This window comes from Lactuca saligna, chromosome 7 (genome assembly GCF_052625555.1).
Source record: "Lactuca saligna cultivar CGN05327 chromosome 7, ASM5262555v1, whole genome shotgun sequence".
In the NCBI taxonomy this organism is placed as follows: Eukaryota; Viridiplantae; Streptophyta; class Magnoliopsida; order Asterales; family Asteraceae; genus Lactuca; species Lactuca saligna.
The window spans coordinates 45,327,577-45,349,325 of record NC_136423.1 but is presented as its reverse complement, the minus strand read 5'-3'; the positions used below and the strand labels follow the sequence as shown (position 1 = coordinate 45,349,325).

General features: G+C 35.4%; 3 protein-coding genes across 3 annotated transcripts; all 3 read right to left on the bottom strand.

Moving 5' to 3' along the window:
* Positions 1-1,827: 1,827 nt before the first annotated feature.
* CAK1AT (CDK-activating kinase 1AT) lies at positions 1,828-3,716 on the bottom strand. The gene is made up of 2 exons (XM_078964992.1): positions 3,110-3,716; positions 1,828-2,803 (listed from the first exon to the last, which is right to left on the bottom strand). Exons 1-2 carry the CDS (start codon positions 3,602-3,604, stop codon positions 1,916-1,918), a joined length of 1,383 nt encoding a protein of 460 aa, XP_078821118.1. The 5' UTR covers positions 3,605-3,716; the 3' UTR covers positions 1,828-1,915.
* A 12,575-nt stretch (positions 3,717-16,291) lies between these two features.
* Positions 16,292-16,762, bottom strand: LOC145006887 (uncharacterized). Its single transcript, XM_078965911.1, has one exon. It carries the CDS (start codon positions 16,760-16,762, stop codon positions 16,292-16,294), a length of 471 nt encoding a protein of 156 aa, XP_078822037.1.
* A 1,604-nt stretch (positions 16,763-18,366) lies between these two features.
* ROP9 (RHO-related protein from plants 9) lies at positions 18,367-21,721 on the bottom strand. Its single transcript, XM_078963707.1, has 8 exons — positions 21,410-21,721; positions 20,849-20,936; positions 20,639-20,748; positions 19,453-19,516; positions 19,241-19,305; positions 19,076-19,141; positions 18,863-18,969; positions 18,367-18,788 (listed from the first exon to the last, which is right to left on the bottom strand). The coding sequence occupies exons 1-8, from the start codon at positions 21,506-21,508 to the stop codon at positions 18,758-18,760; spliced, it is 630 nt and encodes a 209-aa protein (XP_078819833.1). The 5' UTR covers positions 21,509-21,721; the 3' UTR covers positions 18,367-18,757.
* Between the last annotated feature and the right edge of the window lie 28 nt (positions 21,722-21,749).

Genomic DNA, 21,749 nt, shown 5'->3' with positions numbered 1-21,749 from the left:
GGTGTTGTATGTGCTTGTGGCTGAAAGTATATAGTAGGTGCACTTTCAATATTGTTGTGATTGTGGCTTTACCTTTTCTCGAATTAGGACATCTTGGAGAGAAGATAACATGCACCATTTTGTTTGTTAATCCTTACCTAGGATCAACCTTATCTGATCTTTATGTGAAGTTGAATAGAATGAAGAAAGATGAAAAGGAAGCCATGGGGTTTTGAACCATAGATTGAAGGAAAGTTTGTCTTGTACATGTTCATGTCATTTTCCAAAGCTATGATCTTTACTTCAAAACTTCCTCCTTTGAACTAATTCGAGAAAAAAAAAACACTTACAAAATACTGCGCACTTTAAACATTCATGTTTAATTATATTTTTTATAAAATGCCCCAATTCGAGAAGGTAAAGCCACAATCGAAAAGATATTGAGAATGCATCTTCATATTTGAGTTGGATAAGTAAGAGGCAGAAGACATAACCCGGATTTCTTCTTTGATCAATATGATACCAATATTGTAGATTTGGGTTAAAAAGAAGGGAAAATAACTTAAAAGCATATAAAGATATTTCTTGTTTTGTATATATTTAGTCATTGATTTTCTTTTGTCCACATTTGCCTAATAAACTTGTTTTTTTGTCCATATCTTACCCTTATGACCGGCTGGTATGGGTTTAGCCGGTTTCGGGCATTCTTTGTAGCTCCAATGAGACTCTGGTCATCTTCTCCGGCCAATAATGTTTTTTCCAACAATGAACACTCTTTTTGTGGTGATTTGTTTTCCCAGACAGTCACGCAAAGAAAACACACACTCCTCTTCTTGCTTATTGTTTATCTACGATAAAGGTAAAAAATGGTTTCTTGGTGGTTCTCAATAGTGGTTTAATGTTTGGCTGCAGTTCAAGGTGGTGTAGCAACGGTGGTGGAAGGAGGTTGGAACAAGGCTCAATGGCGGCAGAAAAATGGGTGGTCGGAGGTGATGGATGATGGTGGTTATGGTAATCTTGGTAAAACCAACGGTGGTTTGGTGGCTATTGCAAAGGATGCCCGGAGAAGATGAACAAAATCTCGTTGGAGCTACAAAAAACGCCGAAAACCAGCTAAACTCACACCAACCGGTCATGAGGGTAAGATATGGACAAAAAAACAAATTTAATGGAAAATGTAGAAAAAAACAATATTTAACGACTTTTAGTCTACAAAACAAAAAACTATCTTTTCCTTTTAAATCATTTTCCTAAAAAAATAACCGAAGATGCGAGCTCTGATATAATCATCATTGTGCATAAGTTAACAACTAATTAAGATTAAAAAACAAAAGACTTCTAGTCCAATGGTATCCGATATTGGCATCCCTTCCTCTTTGAAGTTGAGGGTTCAAATCTCATTGTAGACATAGGTAAGTATTTAGAAGTAGGTTAGATGCCAAATAAATAGGTACATGCAATATTCATTCACAATCTTTTGAATAAACAAATTGAGTTTGATGACTCATTGTACTTTGCACCAAAAGAAAAATAAGGAAAGTCACTAAAACACTTGTACCAAGTCATTAACATTTCCAAATATGAGATGTAACTGATAATACGAGCAATTGCTTGTAAAAATGACGTTTATTGAACAAATTTGGTCACTTTAATTACATATGGTGTAAAACAAAGGAAAATGTTTGGATTGCTTATGTAACTTGCTTAATAGTTTATTGTGATTTAGTAGCCTAGTTCTTTTTCATCATTTTACATGTATACGGAGAGTTAGAGCTACAACCAAAGAGGTTGACTTTTTCTATTGGAACCAATTTATGTACATCATATTTTAATTACAAACAAAAGTAGTAAACATTAACATGTTTAACTTTATTATTATCTCATTCATGTTTAAGTTACATTTACAAAAAAATAATAACATATAAACAAAACAAAATCACTCGAACCTTATTGAATAGTCTCCACCACTTCCTTTAGTAACATCAAACCCACCAAAATCATCAAAATCCGAATCCGAACCCATGGGTCCACCCCCACCCCATTCCCCAGATTCACTCGACCCATCATCATCTCCACCACGGTTCGACCCGGGAACCCGCAATTCACCCAAAGGAACCGGACCCGGTTCTTCATTCAAATACTTATCATGAAGCAGCTCCATGGCTGCAGCCCGACCTGCCGGGTCAAAACAAAGTAACTTCTCCACAAGTGAAATCTCATCTTGTGATCTATTCACAAGACACGAAGCTAACCCACTTGGGTTTTCCACTTTCCCAAATGAAATTATTTTATAATCAGGTAACTGTGTACACCCGGGCCATATTTCTTCATTTAAGTTGCCTAAAACTGTAAAAATTCGACTTAATTGATCAATATCTGAAGTGCCTGGAAAAATCGGTTGGAGAGTGAAAAGCTCTGCGATTATACACCCGAGAGACCATAAATCGATTTCTGCACTGTAATTTGTTGACCCGAATAGAAGCTCGGGTGCCCTGAACCAACGGGTCCCGACACATGATGTTAGAAGGGCGGATTCGTCATTTCCAGTTTCATTGTATGAGTAGTTGCTTTTGAGGAAGTCGTCTTCTATGTCACTAGTGGTGAATGTGGCGAGACATGATGTGTCTACATCTGGGAAGTTTGTTTCTTTTTCGAGTTGGAGTTCATCAATGGGGTCTTTTGGGTATTCTTCTATGGTTCTTAGAGGTGGTGGTTCCATGAGATTTGGACGGGTTTCTTGTTGGTGGAAGAGAGATGATTCTTGGACTTGTGGCTGTGTGCTGTCGTGAACTGAAAGGAATCCAGGTGCTAGACGGATCCTTGCCTGTAAGAAATTAATGCAAGATGTTCTTGAGTTTTGGATTAAGAAAAGTTTGGAGAAAGAAGAATCTACTGTTTTTTGAATTAGAAAAATGTAATGCTCATTACAGTTTTAAGGTATTTGTAGGTGATTCACATGCCTACTACAATGATATTATTCAATCAATCAGCTGAAAAAGATGAGTGTTTCCTATTTGAGAATGGAAGAATCTCTAAGGATTTCTCATATAATGTTGTAAGAATTTATAGATCTGTTTTCTCTTACAGGAACAGTTATAGGATTATGAAACAGTGAACTTAAGATAATCACCTGGCCGAAATCAGCTAACTTGAGTACACCGGTGGCGGAAATTAACAAATTTGATGGCTTCAAATCACGATGAATAATGGAACTTCGATGACAAGCATCAACCGCCAATAGAATCTGAATAATCCATCGCTTGATCTCTCCAACGCTCAACCCATTCCATTCCTTCTTCGCGGTGCGGATCACCGACGCCAAATCCGTCGGAAGGTATTCGAGAACAAGCACTGCATCTTCGTCTTCGCTCCAGAAGTACTCATGCAACTCGACAACATTCGGAGAATGTTGTAGAGTTTGAAGCGCATCGATCTCTCGGAAAGCGGATTGGTAATCGTGAACTTCCTTTAATGCAACTGTAAGATCGTCGGAGAGACGGCGAGCTTTGTAGACGTCGGAGTAGGCACCGGATCCGATTCGGTTTTGAATCTCGTACTTGGAGGTGATCTCCCGGCGGGTATGTATGCTCCAGCTCTTGGTGGTTGACGGCGGAGCTGGATCCATTAGATTTTCAGATTGTTCGTTTTTAGGGTTTTGAAATTTTGTACTCCCGATTTCCCTTCGGTGCGAGGAAGAAGATGGATATGTGATATGCACGTGAGGATCTCGAAGTTTTATTTAAGGTTAACGTGAGTATATACTTTGGCAAATCTTTAAAAAAATTCTTAATATTTTGCGAAAACTTTTAGTAAAATCATAAATTTAATTTTTTAAATATAAAAGTACCAATTTTTTCGTAAAAACTTGTATATAATGTACAAATATTTTTTTTTACGTATTTACGTCTATTTTTATGTATTTTATATATATATATATATATATATATATATATATATATATATATATATATATATATATATATATATATATATATATATATATGAGCAAAGTGAATATACCCTTAAGGGTATATAAATTTAGGTACCCAAACACACCATAATACATTGTTTCCTTTGATATATGCATTATAATGTTCTTAAACTTCAACCCTAACTTGATTTACTTTCAAGATATTCAAAATTTCACTATTATCTTTCTCTTAAATCACATCTTTTTTCCAAACACCTACTAGGCTATATATATTGTAGTTGAAAATGAAAATTATGTAAGAGGAAGATAAATGTGTAACTTATTATAATCTTGGAAGTAAATCAAGTTAAAAGTTAAATTATAAGAACATTGGACAATTAGAATGTATTATATGATACAAAACGATGTAGTATGATGAATTTTGGTACCTAAGCTTATATACCTTTAAGGGTATATTCACTTTTCCCTATATATATATATATATATATATATATATATATATATATATATATATATATATATATATATATATATATATATATATATATATAAATTTAGGGTTTGTGGTGGAGATCTGGATACCAACTTGGATCATGAGAACATTTTCCAAACTGATATTTCTATCTTATGTCTGGGTTGCAAGAAATTCAACCTAAGATAATCCAAGTAGACACTTACGATACTAGACACAGAAATCGTAAGCCAACTTCCTAGAAAGATTCTGTGAAAGTTTGAAGAAAACGAAAGCTAAATTTCATGTGTTTCTTCTGAGAAAGAAGAACCGTTTATATAATAAACGAGATTAGGGTTTCATTAGGGTTGGGCTGTCATGAGTTACTTTGGAAGCAAGTCAGGGCACAGTAAGTTCATCCTTACTTTGTTGAAGTAAACGACTTGTCTCTTCCATCTGTTGATCCAACATCATCCGCACCATTGCATGTACTCCTGTCATCGTGATTGGCTCAGGCTGCGGGTTACCGTTTCCAAATCCACTTCGAGTGTTCACCATGTCGATCTATACACTAAAATCAGACGTTTGGTGTGTAGTGACGAGAATTTAGATAGAAAAGATTTATTTATGATAAATGTATAAATCTCCTTATCACTCCCAAAGTTACATGCCAGTTCTAATACCGTAATCATGTAACACCCCATTTTGAAAAGCACTTTGTGGTGGTCTCGGAGGCCCAGGGTATGAGCGATTCGGTCTTTTAGGATCCTGGGAGTTATTCGGAAGGTTTAAGGCTTGGGTGTGTGGTCAGGAGCGTAGGGCTTCTCGCCACCTTTTCGTGGATATAAAGTTTGTCGGAAACGAACTTAGAATGAAGAAGTTATAGCACTTTAAAGCATTTGGCATAAATGGTTCCTAATGGAAATGTTTGGCAAGCAAGTCCCATGCATGCAACGGAAGCATGCACATGTGCGGTTGGATACACCCAACGTAGTGGAGTAAATGATCACGGGTTTGGGGAGGAGTACGCCCAGCGTACGAGGGGTACGCCCAGAGTACTCTCAGAGACCCTAAACCCTAATTTTTTTGAGCATGCCACTATATAAAGAACATAACACCCCAATTATCAGCCTCACTCTCATCTTCATACAACCACCACGAAACCCTAACCCTCCCTTGAGTGTTCTTGGAGCTTTGGAGGTCATTAAAGGGCATTTTTGTGATTGTAAAGCCATTTCCAAGCAGGTGAAGAGTATAACAAGGTGGTGGATCAAAGGGGAAGCAGTAGATCCGAGTTTAGGGTTCCATTTCAGATCACTTGGAGGTATAAAGCTATAAAATCTATCTAAGAGTGCTTAGATCTAGTGTGGTTTAGTTTTGAAGTCATTTTGGTCCATAGGTTGAAGCTTTGTAGTCCAAATCCGGCTTCTAGGCTAAGGGTTGCCACCCTTAGTGCTAAATGACTCCCTAGGACAGAAAGTTGTCGTCTTGGTGGTCTTAATGGGTTCATGCAAGAGTTAAGACCACTTTCATGGATGTAGAATATCATTTTGGAGTTTGGACTTGTTTGGGGCATGCAAAGTCACAAAGTCAATGACTTTATGGATTAAGGCATTGGAAAGACTTGGATCTGTGATTGTAGCTTCTGAATCTGAGTATTAAGCACTTAATGGGAAAATGACTTAACAGGGGGAGTACGCCGAGCGTATAAGCAGGTACATCCAGCGTACGCACCATTTGGCTAGTACGCTTAGCGTACATATGAGTACGCCCAACGTACGCATCAATTATGGGGCTTGTGGATTTTGGGCCTCGGTTTGGGCCAGGCAGGGGGGTTTGGTCCTTTGGGCCTTAGTGGGCCATCAAGAGTAACATAATCTGGGCTAAGAAGATGTTTGGGCTTAGGGTAAGGCCCATAAGAGGGTTTGGGCCTAACTTAGCAAATGGGGCCATTAGTGGGTTTGGGAAGCCCATCCGGTGTTGGGATTTTTATATTATGATTTTGAGCCTTAGACATGGACCAAGTTGGATTAGGGGTAAAATGGTCATTTTACCCTAAGGAGGATTATTGTTATGAACTAAGTGATATTTTGGTATTGATAGCTTTGGGAGTCGAGAAATCAGCTGCTCGGGATTTTTAGAGGCAGCGATTCGGGAGTTCGACTCTTCAGTTCAGATCGGCAGTGCAAGGTGAGTTATCCTCACTATATCAACAGGGTCTAAGACACCAAGGCCGGCCCTTTTTCAGATTGTATGTTGGTACTTACTTGATATGCTTATTGATCTGTTAGATCTGCATCCTGGTAGTTAGGATGATATTATGCTTATTGATCTGTTAGATATGCATCCTGGTAGTTAGGATGGTATTATGCTTATTGATCTGTTAGATATGCATCCTGGTAGTTAGGATGGTATTATGCTTATTGATTTCTTAGATCTACATCCTGGTAGTTAGTATGGCATTATGCTTATTAATTTGTTAGATCTGCATCCTGGTAGTTAGGATTGTATTATGTTTAGTGACTTGGTTTAGGTCAAAATCCTGTTATATAGGAGGATGTTATGTTAGTGACCAGTTAGGTCAGTATCCTGGTTATATGATGTCGTTATGCTATTGATCTGTTAGATCGGTTTGTTGTCCATAGATTGTTATGTGATTATCTGTTATATGTGCACATGGTTGTTTGATTGGGGGTTGGGTTGAGGCGGTCATGCTTTGTGCTGAAGGCCAACATACCCAGGGCAGACCGGATAGACTGCAGGCCCAGGAGGGCACATGGTCAGGCCAAAGGCCCAACGAGCGGTCCGGATAGGCTGAAGGCCTTGCAAGGCGGTCCAGACGTGCCAAAGGCTCGGAGAGTGGTCCAGATAGACTGAATGCCTATGATGCGGTCCAGTCAGGCCGAAGGCTCATTATGCATACTATAGACTCGATGACCAGGTTGACTGAAGACTCGGTCCGGGCGGACCAGTCACACTGTAGACTTGGGATGCATGGTTGTTTCTTTTACTTATATGTTATATGTTATGTTTATATTGGTATGGCGTTGGTATTTTGGGGGTAACTCACTAAGCCTTCGAGCTTACAGTTTCAATTTATTGTTTCAGGTTCAGCGGATGACCGCGGGAAGGCGAAGGCGTGACCGTACTCTTCTTCGATTGATGATTATGATTTCCAAGAACTCTGATGTTTAAAATATTTTGAAAACAAATTGTAATAACTAAATGGTTTTAAATGATTTAAAAAGTTTTAAATTGGCTCGAATTTTATGAATGTTACAAATCAAACGTTTAGAAACCTATATACATAAAATTTCCAGATCTGGTCGTCAACAGACCATAGATCCGATCAAATAATAACATATAAGACATATTTATATAAACCATTTAGCACATAAAAGCACTTTAGGCATCTTTCCTAAAATAAACTAGTGCTCGTATCTGAAATATGGTATACACTCATCTCACAATCATCGCTTAGCATTCTAAGTTTAAGTCTAGAAATCCTATAAATTCCTAGTTCACTTAAACTACTGCTCTGATACCAACTGTGACATCCTCATTTTTACGACCATAAAAGACCAATTTGTTTATGTTTTATTTTTAAATAAGAGTAACTTTTTAAAGAAAAGTGTTGCGGAATTTGTTCCAAGAAAACTATGATAAATATGTTATCAAAGCATTTCCGAAGAAAGGTATTTTATTCATTTTAAAACTTTGGGATGTCATGGTCAATACAGAAACAAAAGCATAAACAAAACTTACATTCATTTACACTAGTGATCTACATCTCTTTAATCTCTCAGTGTAGCATAACTTTATATCGACACATGTGATACAAATAAATTGAGTGGGTCAGGTTGGGAAACCTGATGAGTACATAGGGTTTTCAACCCACAATAATAAAGTTATTATGTTTTATCATCAAAAAATTAACCCAATTACCCATCCCCATTATCTTCTTTATTTCTTAAGGATCTACCTTAAGAATCATCTATCACTCATTCCTAAGGATTTTCCTAAGGAACAAGCACGAAGTCCATCGTCGCCAGGGTTTATACAACAAACACTAAATCCATAGTTGCTAGGGTTCATTCAACGGGTTCTAAGTCCATAGTTCTCCTTTATTGACAATATTATTTGCGGGAGTCCACCTGCAATACATGTCAATGGGTTTTTAGAGTACACCGGGTGAACATATCATTCATAACACCTACAGATTGCGAGCCTACTAGTGTTCCACAGACCGTCTAAAATAGTCCATGGTTGTCATCCATACTCTGCTAGATGACGGGGCCAACGCTTAGGTAAAGGTTTCTCTCATTTTCACCCTCACCCTCATCTCATGATCTAAATCACTTTTTCATCTCATCCTCAAACTCTTTTTTTTTCACCACACACCAACTATTTCATCTATGCATGTTCTACTCAACATATATGTAGATATAAAATACATATATAGTTCAGATCTGAAGAAAAAGTTTAGATATGAAAAGAAAAGTTCTGAAGAAAAGTTTAGATATGGAAAGAAAATACACATACGGTTCATTTCTGAAGAAAAATTTTAGATCTGGAAAGAAAATACACATACGGTTCAGATATGAAGAAAAATTTTAGATCTGGAAAGAAAATACACATACGGTTCAGATCTGAAGAAAAAGTTTAGATATGGAAAGAAAATACACATACGGTTCAGATCTGAAGAAAAAGGTCTAGATCTGAAAAACAAAGTTTAAATCTTTCATCCAGCATAGATCTCAAATATAAAATACATATACGGTTAATCTGAAAAAGAAAGTTTAGATTTGAAAAGAAAAGGTTCAGATCTGAAAAGAAAAAGTTTGGATCTTCCATCCAACACAGATCTCAATTAAATAGATAATATATACACATAACACGTAAATTATATAAAATACTTCATATCTATGTGTAAGATGAAAGTAACTATGCACTCACATGATAAGGTGGTGATTCCAACTTGAAAAGCGCTTCGCTTCTTAAAAATATGATTTCCTTTGACGAAACTGAGAGGTTTGCTTGAAAACCGGGCTCTGCGGGGGCAGAGTTTCTAAACTGAAAAACTCTTTTTCTCGGAGTCCTCGTGCGCTCCGAGTCTTTCTTCTAGTGCTAGGGAGGTTCCCTAGGCTTCGGGGGTGTTTTGGGAGGTTTAGAGAGAGAGAGAGAGTAGAGAGAGAAAGAAGTGATGAAAGGTGTGAGAATGAAGGCATCCCTCACTCTCCTTTTATAGGTCGAAGCCTCGCAGGTACGTTGGGCGTACTTCGGACGTATGCGGGGCGTAAGGGGGGAACGTGTCAGATCTTCGGTGGTGTTACGTAGCTGGCTCCGAACCACAGAAGGAAGAAGAACGTTGGGCATGCACTTTGGTCTTCGCGGGGCGTGTACTTCCGTACGAGAGTCGTCCGAAGGTACGCTAGGCGTACCCCTCGCACCCAGCTCGCAATTTACACCATTGACTTCTAAAATTCGTAACTTTCGTATACGAGCTCTGTTTTTAACGTTCTTTATATCCACGCGTAGGTGGGACCGTACTATACAACTTTTGTTTAGACTTCGTTGGCCAATTTTGTCTTTATTTTTAAAGTTATATTTTTAACAAGCGGGGACATGAAAAGTCTGTTAAAAATTCATAACTTCTTCATCTGACGTCCGTTTTCATCTATCTCTTTACCGTTGTGCTACTATTAACGAGACCTTCGATTCTCGTTAGGTTATGTCGGCTAAAAAAACCGTTCGATCTACTATCCGAACTCTGGGCTGCATACTGCTAAGCCGAAACTTAGAAAAATCATAACTTCCTCATACGAAGTTGGATTTGGACGTTCTTTTTACAAAGGTTAGGAACATCTAATAAACAATATGACATGTTAATATTTAAGCTAATCAAAATTGTTAATTCATTCGTAATTTGTGACAACCGTCAAATTTTGGTCAAGTCAAAGTCAACTAAAGTCAACAAGTCAAACCGTTTGACTCAATTTGACCTTGGGTACTAGAATTTACATTATGAAATTTCTACACAACTCTCTATTCTAATGAGAGATTATAAATCAAAAAGTGCAAACATCTAGATCTCCTTAACCTAAAACTGTGGTACGTGGCTAGCCAAACCGATAAAACAATGTTGCATACTCATCGGGAGTGTGTAAGATCCTTAAACAAGGCTTAACAGGGTTTACGAACCTTGCCTTGCGAAGCTGGACACTCACAAATGCCACACGTGAAACCTCTCTCAATCGTTTTCACTCTATCTCTTCTTATCAAGAATCTCTCCCAAATCTCTCTAAGAATGTCAAATCTTTCCCAAATCTCTCTAAGAATGTCAAATCTCTCCCAAATCTCTCCAAGTATGTGAAATCTCTCCCAAATATCTCTTTGTATGAGAAACCTCTCCAAGTATGTGAAATCTCTCCTAAATCTCTCTAAGAATGTCAAATCTCTCCCAAATCTCTCCAAGTATGTGAAATATCTCCCAAATATCTCTTTGTGTGAGAAATCTCTCCAAGTATGTGAAATCCCTCCCAAATATCTCTTTGTATGAGAAATCTCTCCAAGTATGTGAAATCTCTCCCAAATCTCTCTCAAAAGTTTCCGTAACTTTTTGAAGTCATTTGGGTCATTCCGACCCTTAACCGGGTCAAAAACGGCTTAAAACGGGGTAAAAACGAGTGAAATAGGCTTAAGGACCCGAAACCTGCTTTAAAGGGGCGAAACCTCTTAGGACCCGAAAGTCCTCTTAGGGACCGAAGCCAAGAAGACCCGAACCCTCCTGAGCCGAAGGTCCTCTCAGGGCCGAACCTCGCCCAGGAGGAACCGAACCCGAAAGGTCCTCTCAGGGCCGAACCTCGCCCAGGAGGAACTGAACCCGAAAGATCCTTGCAGGCCCGAACCTCGTAGAAACACCCGAACCCGAAGGCTCCTGGAACCGAACCCGAAGGTACTGTTCATCTACTGTTCATTCGACTCATTTCGGGTCTGACACCTTCGCCTCTCATCTCCGGACCGAGCCTTCCCTTCGCTTCCTCGGACCCCTTCGTTTCCCTCTGTTTCGCTTCGTTTCCGGCTACAGTCCTCAGCAAGGACTGAACCTCGGCCTAGGACCGAGAGGTCTCGCTGGGAACCCATTTTCTCCCGGTTTTCGCGTAGTTTTGCGTTTAAGGCCCGTTTTTAATTATTTTAACGCGAGATTTTCACCCAAAATCATATTTTAACATAATAAACCCTAAATATTCACAATTTAATCATATTTTCATAGAAATCTTTATTTAAATAATAAAAGCAAGTGGGTAAAGTACAAAGAGGTGGAGTGTTGACTTTGCTTTACCTTATGACACAAGCAACCACTCCCACACCCACTCTATGACCAGCCACACCTCCCCACCTTACCTAGGTCACATCAATGTCCTTTTCACTCAATTATCACTCTTTCCCACGTTTTTGAGAGCTGAATATTCATCCTCTCTCCTCACTTCTCTCATTTGCTCTCATTTCACCAAGAAGATCAAACTCTTTCCTCTCTCACTTTCTCTCTCTAGAAATTCGAGATTCAAGGGCTGATCTTGGGTTTTTCCTCCACATTTGGTAAGCATAATCCATTCTCCTTATGATTATTTCACTTCTTATACTCAAATCATGGATATCTTACACAAACTCCATCATAATTGTGTCAAAGCTTCGAATCTTCAAGTGATTCTTCAAGTGTTCTTGGGTTGAACACTTCTCTTATTCAACACTTATCTACTGAAATCACTCAAGGTGAGTTCATACCCCTACATTTTCATGTTTTCTCAAGTTTTCAGGGGGGGGGGGGGGGGGGAATACAAGTTAAAACACCAAGAACATAACTAAGTTTTTCTAACAGCCTTCATCAGAAAAGTTCAACTCCATTCACGGACTGTTTTGGGCAACTTAAACATTTTTGTTTTCAAAACTGTATAAGGTGCAAATAGTTCAAGTTCTTAGCTTTAAAATGACTACTTGCACATCTCCATACGATTTTTCTACAATTTATGGTGATTTTTACAAAACTGCCTATCATTTCAAACAACAATCCGGACCAGTCTGTGATTATGGACTTATTCACCCAAGTTGGAGGTCATTAAAAATCGTGATAAAAATTATAAGTAAACTAGACACATTTTTTGAACTATCAGAATTTACGGATCTAGTTTTCGACTTCGTATGATTTTTCTATGATTTTTCCAAAAAAGTGCAGAATGGCTAAAGTTCGCCAATAGTATATAAATATCATAACACTTTGTATTATGTTGAGAAAAGTGTATAATCATAAGTTCTAATTATTGAATGTGTTTCTTTGTTAGTTTATCATCATGAATTGAAACTAAGTCATTCATAATAAATATTATACATTCATTTTAGAACACGTATAATAAACTATAAAAAGTATAGTTTAATGGATTCATAACATTTATGCATTTCCATAAAAGAGTTCTTACATATTACAAACGTTTTAGATAAAATATAATAGGTATAGTTTATGATACATCACACAACACACTCGTACAAAAAGGGTACGTTCATACAGAAAAGATTTATATTCACACACATTCCACGTAAACTTGTTAACCTATATTGTGAGACATTCTCTCCCCGTACGTCCGAGTGCGGGATATAATTCCTGGTAGTTATAATCAGAATCTCCTGGAGGGAGAACGTGATACTTGTATACAGATCTATATTGGGTTTGACACCCCACACCTTGCTGCTAGCTACAGTGGGACCTGCAGGTCTAAGGGTGACAAATGTCATTTCAGTTTTCGCGACGCCTGAGAAACGTCGTGGCAGGTTCACATAGTCATAGTATGATTATAGCGACTCACATAGGGATATAGCAATCCATAAAGTTTACGGGATTTTATTTATAAAACCTAAATGAGTTTTATGTCGATTTAAAATCATTTTTTTTATCTCAATGAGTACAGATATTACTGTACACTTTTGGTTTTGGTAGTTACGACTACACATCATTTGAAACCACATTTATACCTTTAAGTATGGTCAATACTTGTTATTTCCCGATCCTCGGATTTAGGACTACATATATATAAAGTATTAACAAACATGAGAACATACGGAAATTTCATTTAATTCAAATGCATCCATGTCCATTTAAATACATAACATTTTCTATTAGTAAGAAAGGTTACTTATACATTTTGGTCTTCGGTCATAAGACTACATTACACAGATTTTAAAGAAAATATCGGATTTTCTGGATACATATTCTAATGCTTTTACAAGGAAAACAGTTTACTTTTCTAGCGAAATCTCTTATGAACTCACCAACCTTTGTGTTGACACTTTTCAAAACTACTTGTATTCTCAGGAATTTAGTGAAAACAGGAAATCAACAATGTTTTGAGGATGGGACGATAAATCGTCAAACAGTTCATTTCATATCATAATGTAATTATATTTGTGATGGTTGTATTTACTTTGAGTACTATTATACTCATTGTTGTGATACTATACATGAAGTCCTCCACCCCCGGACGTTTCCGCCATCCTTGGTTTGGGGGTGTGACATAATTCATCTAAAAAACAATTGGTTATGTTTACCGACATATTTGTTGAGAAGCCATATATTTCTAAGGAGTCAAAAATGTGCATTCTCTTTGAGGGACATGGCGTGTTAGATGGTAAGTTAATGGTTCTTTTTTTGTATTATCAGTGTTTGTTGTATTTAATTTAATGTAAACATGTATTTCAAAATGAAGAAAAAAGATCTAGTGTACTTCTTGAGTCTGTGATATTTAATAAACAATATGACATGCTAATCTAAAATTGTTAATTTGTTTGCAACTCATCCAAAAATATGTCATTAGAAATATTTGGTTTCTTAATAAATATATCATTAGAAATATTTGATTTCTTAACAAATATATCATTAGAAATAATCAGTTGTTTTTTGGATGAGTTACAAACGAATTAACAATTTTAGATTTGCATGTCATATTGTTTATTAGATGTCACAGACTCAAGACGTATACTAGATCTTTTTCTTCATTTTGAAATACATGTTTACATTAAATTAAATACAACAAACACTGATAATACAAAAAAGAACCATATACTTACCATCTAACACGCCTCATCCCTTAAAGAGAAGGCACATTTTCGACTCTTTAGAAATATATGGTTTCTCAACAAATATATCGGTAAACATAACCAATTGTTTTTAGATGAATTACTAATGAATTAACAATTTTGATTAGCTTAAAGATTAGCATGTCATATTGTTTATTAGATGTTACCGACTCAAGACTACATTAGATATTTTTCCTTCATTTTAAAATACATGTGTTAGATTAAATACAACAAACACAGATAATACAAAAAAAAAAGTTATTGGCTTACTAGGTAACACGCCTCACCCTCAAGGAGAAGTCATAGTTTCAACTCTTACGTTTTAAAATACCCATTCGTGACTGGCCAAGGGCTAAAACGAAATTTTGTCTAAAAAACAATGGCAAATGGGGAACAAAAAAATGTTGGGGTTAAACACAAACTTATATATAAATGTTGAGGCTAAATGCAAATAGAATTAAAAATGCAAAAACCGACACGTCATCATTACCTATTGATGACCGATCAAGGGTCCGAAAATAAAATGTTTTAAGGTATTAACCCTAATATTTTAAATTTTTATTGTTTGATCTGTACCTAAATCCTCATTCCCGCTTTCAGTGGGGAGGTCAAGAAAGGCATCACCTTTTTCTCTTGGGAATTAGAAATTAGAAAGGGGTTGTGTATAAATATTGAATCAAAACCACGTTGGAGCTTCATTGGGTTGAAGCCGTCGGAGAAGAAGGAGGAGGCACTGAGGTGAACCATATCCAGATCAATAGACTCATAATAAATTGCACTTTGGATTCTTATCGATTGGTCACTAAGCACCAAAGAGGTTCAGGTGGTTGCATCAAGTTTGGTTTTGTAATTTTTTGGTTTGATTCTTTCTTTAGCTCGTCGGAGAAGACAAAAGAGACAGTGAGGGGTTGGAGGTGTTGATCAGACCTAACAAAAGGGGGAAAGGGAAGGGAATCATGAGTGTGATAATATGGTTGCAGATTTTCTTTGAGTGGTTGTACTTTCATTAATTATTTTTAATATTGTTGTTTAAATAATTAATAAATTAAAAAAATAACAAATTAATTAAAAAAGAAATAATTGGGGGTTAAATATTCTTTTTGCGTATGGCAAGGACCAAACGTGCAACCAAAGTGTATAGCAGGGATCGTCCGAGTTAAAAAAACCAAACGTGTAAATTACCCCAAACTATAGAGACCATCCGTGTAATTTACTCTATAGTTAATAAGTAAGGTATTTGAATACAAATGAAGTGAAATGTAGTAGTTTCAAAATGTTCTAGTTGTAGTGGTGGACCAGGTTCAATCCGTGTTACTCAGATTTTTTATGCACGAATCCAAACCGAATCTGGGTGAACCTAGTTCTTTGCTCTGAAGCCGGGTTCTTTGCTCCGAATCCCAACTCATGCCCACCCATCCAACTTTTCTTTATTCACAAATTTGACTAAATTTTCATTTTATTTACAAATTTTGTTCAAACTTTTTTATAAATTTTCTTAATTTTTTACAACTTGTTTTTTTATTTTTTATTTTTTATTTATTTTTATTTTTTATGTTTTTTAAAAATTAGGTTGTAGGAAATTTTATTTTACAAATTCTTTTATATGTTATTTTTAGAATTTTGAGAATTCATTTTTATAAAATTATTTTTTATATTTTCATTTTTGTATATGATCTTTTTACATATTTATTTTTATGTATACTTACAAACCCTACTTGGACCACAAGTATAAAGTTTAAACTTTTAACTCTTTATTACAAAACTCAATGGCAAAAAAAAAAAAAGGAATACAAAGATTCAAACTTTTAATCTCCCTTCTGATACGACGGAAGACTTTCTACAGTTTCAATATCCCACAAAACCTTCTCCCGCGTTTTTGACCTCCGCGGTGTATCATGCGTGATCGTATTTCTCCACGGCGGCACTCCGCCGTTCGGCCGCAAGAAACTGCCGGTGTGCGTTTTCAGCCGGACCTGAAAACCGTCCCTTACCGGTTCCCAATTCACACTCCCATCTAAATCCGGTTTCAATTCCGTTTGTATAACTTTTTTCCCTTTTACCCCTTGAAGAAATGGCGTATTAGATGCCATTAGGTATTTTCCGTAACAACTCTTGAAACGGATGTGATTTTTTCCGGCGGTGTAGACCACCCATTCGGCTTTTTCCGATGACCCATCGCGATCTTGGAAAACCGTTTCCTCGTCATCATCTGCCACTAGGTATTTGTCTTTTACGCTTCGAAGACGGATCTTTTTTGCTTTTCTGAATAGTTGCATTCGATCAGATTCAGATATTAAACAGATCAAATCGATTCTGTAGAAAGAGACCCGGAATTGTTTTTGACAATAATGGTGAAAGAAATATGATGAATCTGCGATTTTTGCCACCTTTTGGATCGTTGCAAAATATTGATGGAGATTGATTGTAGAGTAAATTATAGTTTTGTTCCCTATGTATATAATTTTTGATATTGAATATGGCCCAAAAAAGTGAAAAACAGATTGTGTTGCTTTATTTATTTATTTATCTATTTTTATGTATATCTATGGTTTTATGTTACACTAATAAGGATAGATAGGTGTCTTAATACATTAGGTTATGTTTTTTCTTTTTACTTAACCCATCAAGTCATATTGCCCATAATAAGTTAAAAAAAAACATATATAATTGCCCAGATTAATTAATTATTAAGTTACTGTTATATTTTGAAAAATAGTGATTTTGCTCTCATTTGGATATCTTTTAAGGAAAATAATCCAAAATGACAATCAATAATACCTAATTTATCTAGAAAGTCATTGAAGTTTTAATTATGTCCAATTGACCTACAAATTTTTTTTGGTTATATTTTACCATTGAAACTGGTGATACGCTGTTATCGACCCATGTGGACTCCACTTCACCGGTTGTGTACACGTAATCGATGGTATAACATAACAAAAAAGAAAAGTTTGTTGGTGAATTGAGTGCGATTAAAACTTTAGTGACCTAATAGGTAAATTTCGTGTTATTGGTTGTCATTTTGGATCAGTTTTTTATAAATTTATTATCGAAAAAACAATAAAATATATTAAAATTCATAATTTTTTATCCTCTTTCCATAGAAATCTATATTAATATATAAAAAATAAGTTTTTTATTTTTTCGGAAAAAACTCATGTTGTTTTGTTATTTTTTAATATTTAGGTTTATTTTTTATTGAAAAAACTAAATATATCAAAATTCATAATTTTGTCTCATGTTACTTGTTTTAAAAATATTTCAACTAGTAGTAAGATAACTAAGATATTTTTCAATGAGAATTTGCCTTTTTCCTCTTAACTTCTAAATTCATTCTTAAACCGATATAACTATTTTTTATAATCCGTCGGTCTGAATACTTTTAAGACAGGTAATCTGAGACAAAATTACCAATTTTGGTATATTTCTTTTTTGTTTGATAATAAATTTAAGGAAAAATGATCTAAAATGACAATTCATTAGGACACTAATGTTTTAATTGCACCCAACTGATTAACAAACATTTTTTTTATTCTATTATACCATAATTAGATAGACACAACCGGTGACATTAAGTCCACATGGGTTGATAACAGGCTATTATCGATATCATTTGTATAATAGAATTAAAAAAAAAAAATTGTTGTTCAATTGAGCACAATTAAAACTTCGGTGACCTTGGTAAATTTTATGATATTGGTTGCTATTTTGAATCATTTTCCTTTTTATGTTATTGGTTGCCATTTTGGATAATTTTGCTCATCTTTTATAGTTATTATTACCATTATAAAGTAGTCCGATCCATGTGGGCACAAACAAATCCCAATAAAATGACCATTTTACCCTCATTTATTAAATTACCAACCACAAGAAAAGACTATGAACCAATCAAATAGTTGTTCGATCCTTGCCAATTGCCATCACACACAAATCTTGAATTCAAACACAAAAAAGGAGGTAAAATACAAATTTTGCACACGATTCTTAACAAGAGAGATAACTCGCCGACATCAACAACCGCATGGTGGTCAGAAGTGGTGGTGGCGGGGGCAGGTGGCGGTTGAAAGCGACTTTGTGCAATCGAAACCACTCTGACCAACAACCACACCACCACATTCCACATACATTCGAGCAAAAACCATATTATAATAACAAAAATGGCGAAGTTATCTAACTATATTAACTACCCGTAATTAACAACATTCATTCACACATAAATCCTTCACCATAATAAAATCGACAAACTAACATCAATGGTTTCACTTTCACCTCTATGCAGCACAACCACCACACATAATGCCCCTGTTATATCACCGAGGTCAAAGTCAGTCAAAGGTACATCTTTTAATGCACAACGTACAACTCATTAAACTTACATAATCGAGCAACCAGAGGTTTTACGCCTTTTTTGCCTCACCGCCTCCTTCCGCCTTGGAGGTTGAAGAACAACCTTAATCGCCGTATCAAAAACCGCTTTCACATTCTAAAATTAGTAATTAAAAATAGACACCGAGTTTATGAATGTTCCAAGGGTAAAATCGTCAAAGACTCGAATATAATACAAGTGTTTTTGGTTTCATTTTCTTTACCTGTTGAGTCTTTGAGCTGCATTCTATATAAGCAGCTGCACCAATTTGTTTCCTAAGTTCCTCACCCTAACAAATATAAAATATTCTTAAAGAAGCTACTTTTATATCAATTAATCAATATACTTTTTTTTTTACCCATAATAGCAACAATCAATGATTTAGTACCTGAGCAGATGTAATGACATTAGAACCGAAATGATCAGCTAAATATCCTCTGTCATCACGAAGATCTGGTAGTAAAAAAACGAAAAATATGCTTAAAGTGTTTATTTTTTTTTTTTTTCAAGAAATCTTATATTATATAGGTGATTGGTTTCAAGAAAATCTTGAAATGTGAAATCAGATTTATTGTTTGAAATTTAAAATTGTATTTGTACCTAATTTTGTCCCGACGAGTACTACTGGAACATTTGGTGCGAATCTTCGAAGTTCAGGCATCCACTGTATGAATAGTCAAAGATGACTTTATTAGTCAAAGTCAATGTTTGACTTTGTGAGTTTAAACTTTTATTGATGAATTAAATTTTCTGTGGTCAAATGTTTTCGGTGATGACGACATAGTTACAAAAGGAAGCATACTTTTTTTTTTTTTTTTTTTTGCCTTGATAGTGAAAACAAGTTTTATCGACGCTGTAGTTAAAAACTAACAAATTTGACTAAAAAAGTCAAAATTGACTGTAACTTGTGGTCAAGGGTAATGGATTTCAACTTGATTATGGAGTGATTTTTTTCAGATTCAATAAACTCAACATTCAAATTCTTTCTCTTTTATGATAACAAATTCTTATAGATGTCCAAAGTCACAGTTGATTCTTTTTTACTTTAGAAAGTCAAATCTACTTAAGTTTGTGCAAGAAGATGAAAGATTCCAACTTGATATTTGGGGTCAAGAAATTTGACATAAAAAGACATTTATTTTGGACTTTTTAACCACAATGATAACAGAGCTTATCAGTTTTAAAGTTGAAAGCAAATTGATTTGACTTTAAAAGGGTCAAAATCAACTCCCATTTTGTCAGAAGGTATTGATTATAAAGGTTGCAACTTGCAACTTGATTGTGGGATTTTTTTGTTTTTCTTTTCTTTTTCAAGTTTCAAATAGATAAAAAGAGATGTAGTTGACCTTTCTTTCTCTATAATGATACAAAAATTCTTATCCATTTCCAAAGTCACATACAAATCAGTTTGACTTTAAAAAGTCAAATCAATTCAAATTTGTTGAAGAAGGTAATAAATTCAACTTCATTAGTTAATTATAGGGGTTTCTTCTTCATAAAGACTCAAGAAGCTAAAGCATAAAAATAGATGTAACTAATCTGTTTGACTTTAAAAGGTCAAAAATGACTTTAGTGTGAGAAGGAGGTTATAGATTCATCTATAGATTATAGAGTTTATTTATATTTTAATATTCAAGATTCAAAAACCTAAAAGGGGTGTCAGTTCAAATTCAAAAAATTAGGTCAACTTTAAATTCAACTTTAAATTGTGATAGTAAAGACCAAAATAAAGGAAGATTTGAAAAAAAAAACTATAAAAGGAAGAGAGCACTAAAAGAAAGTGTACCTTTTTTAGGACATTTTCATAACTCGCTCTACTGATTAAAGAGAAAGCTAACACAAATACATCTGCACCTCTGTAGCTCAGTGGCCTTAATCTGCTATAATCTTCCTGACCTTTAAATCACATGAAAATAATTACTATTAATTACCCAAAATACCCTGTAATAAATTCTGTAAAACGCACTCGTTAAATATTGGATTTTAAAGAAAATACCAGCAGTATCCCATAATCCTAAGTTGACGATATTTCCATCCACAGCCACATTAGCACTGAAATTATCAAAAACCGTTGGGATATAATCCTGTCAAGAAATACAAATCCGAGCTTAAAAATTCAAACTTTGGTACAAAAATCTATGAATTAACATAAACCCACATGTAATTCACATCTAAAATTAGGATAAATTAACCAAAAAGATCAAACCCACGAATTATCTTCAGCAAAAACTTAGGTAATAATGTTGTGGTGACTCGTAATTGTGAAGTCGAAGTTGTACAAGAAGGTTTAGTTTAGAACAAGGAAGCTAAATGAACATCCAAAGAGTTTGAAATTAGGTTAAGATTACTCGGAAGATAATCCTACAAATTATAATTGCAAAAAACAAAGGGAGTTTAGCTGCAGTGACTTGTAAATTTTGCTACGAAAGTTGTACAAGAAGGTATCACCCAGAATAAGAAGGCTAAAATGCTAAAAAATAAAGGGTGTTTTGAAATAAAGTGGGTTTTTTCCAAGAGATTAATGTATCGGTATATATACAGAGAGAGAAAGATTTACAGTGGGGAACTTGTTGCTTGTGTAACAAATGAGCATACAAGTCTTGCCAACAGCTCCATCACCAACAGTGACACATTTTATGAACTTTGAAACACTCATTCTCGTGTTCTTGAGCTCCTGCTGCTTTTTGCAGTGATGATTTTAATGAAAGACAAACCCTAAATAAGTGTGTTTGAGAAGCAAGAGTGATGGAGAAGTTTCAGAGGAGAGAGAAGGGTTCGTGCAGAAGAAGACAATGGCGAAATGGGTGCCAAGAGAAAGGGGCACCTTGTTCCACGAATGTACTCCTGTGGTTTGAACAAACAAAGAAAGAAAAACATTTAATAACTTGTTACCTAGT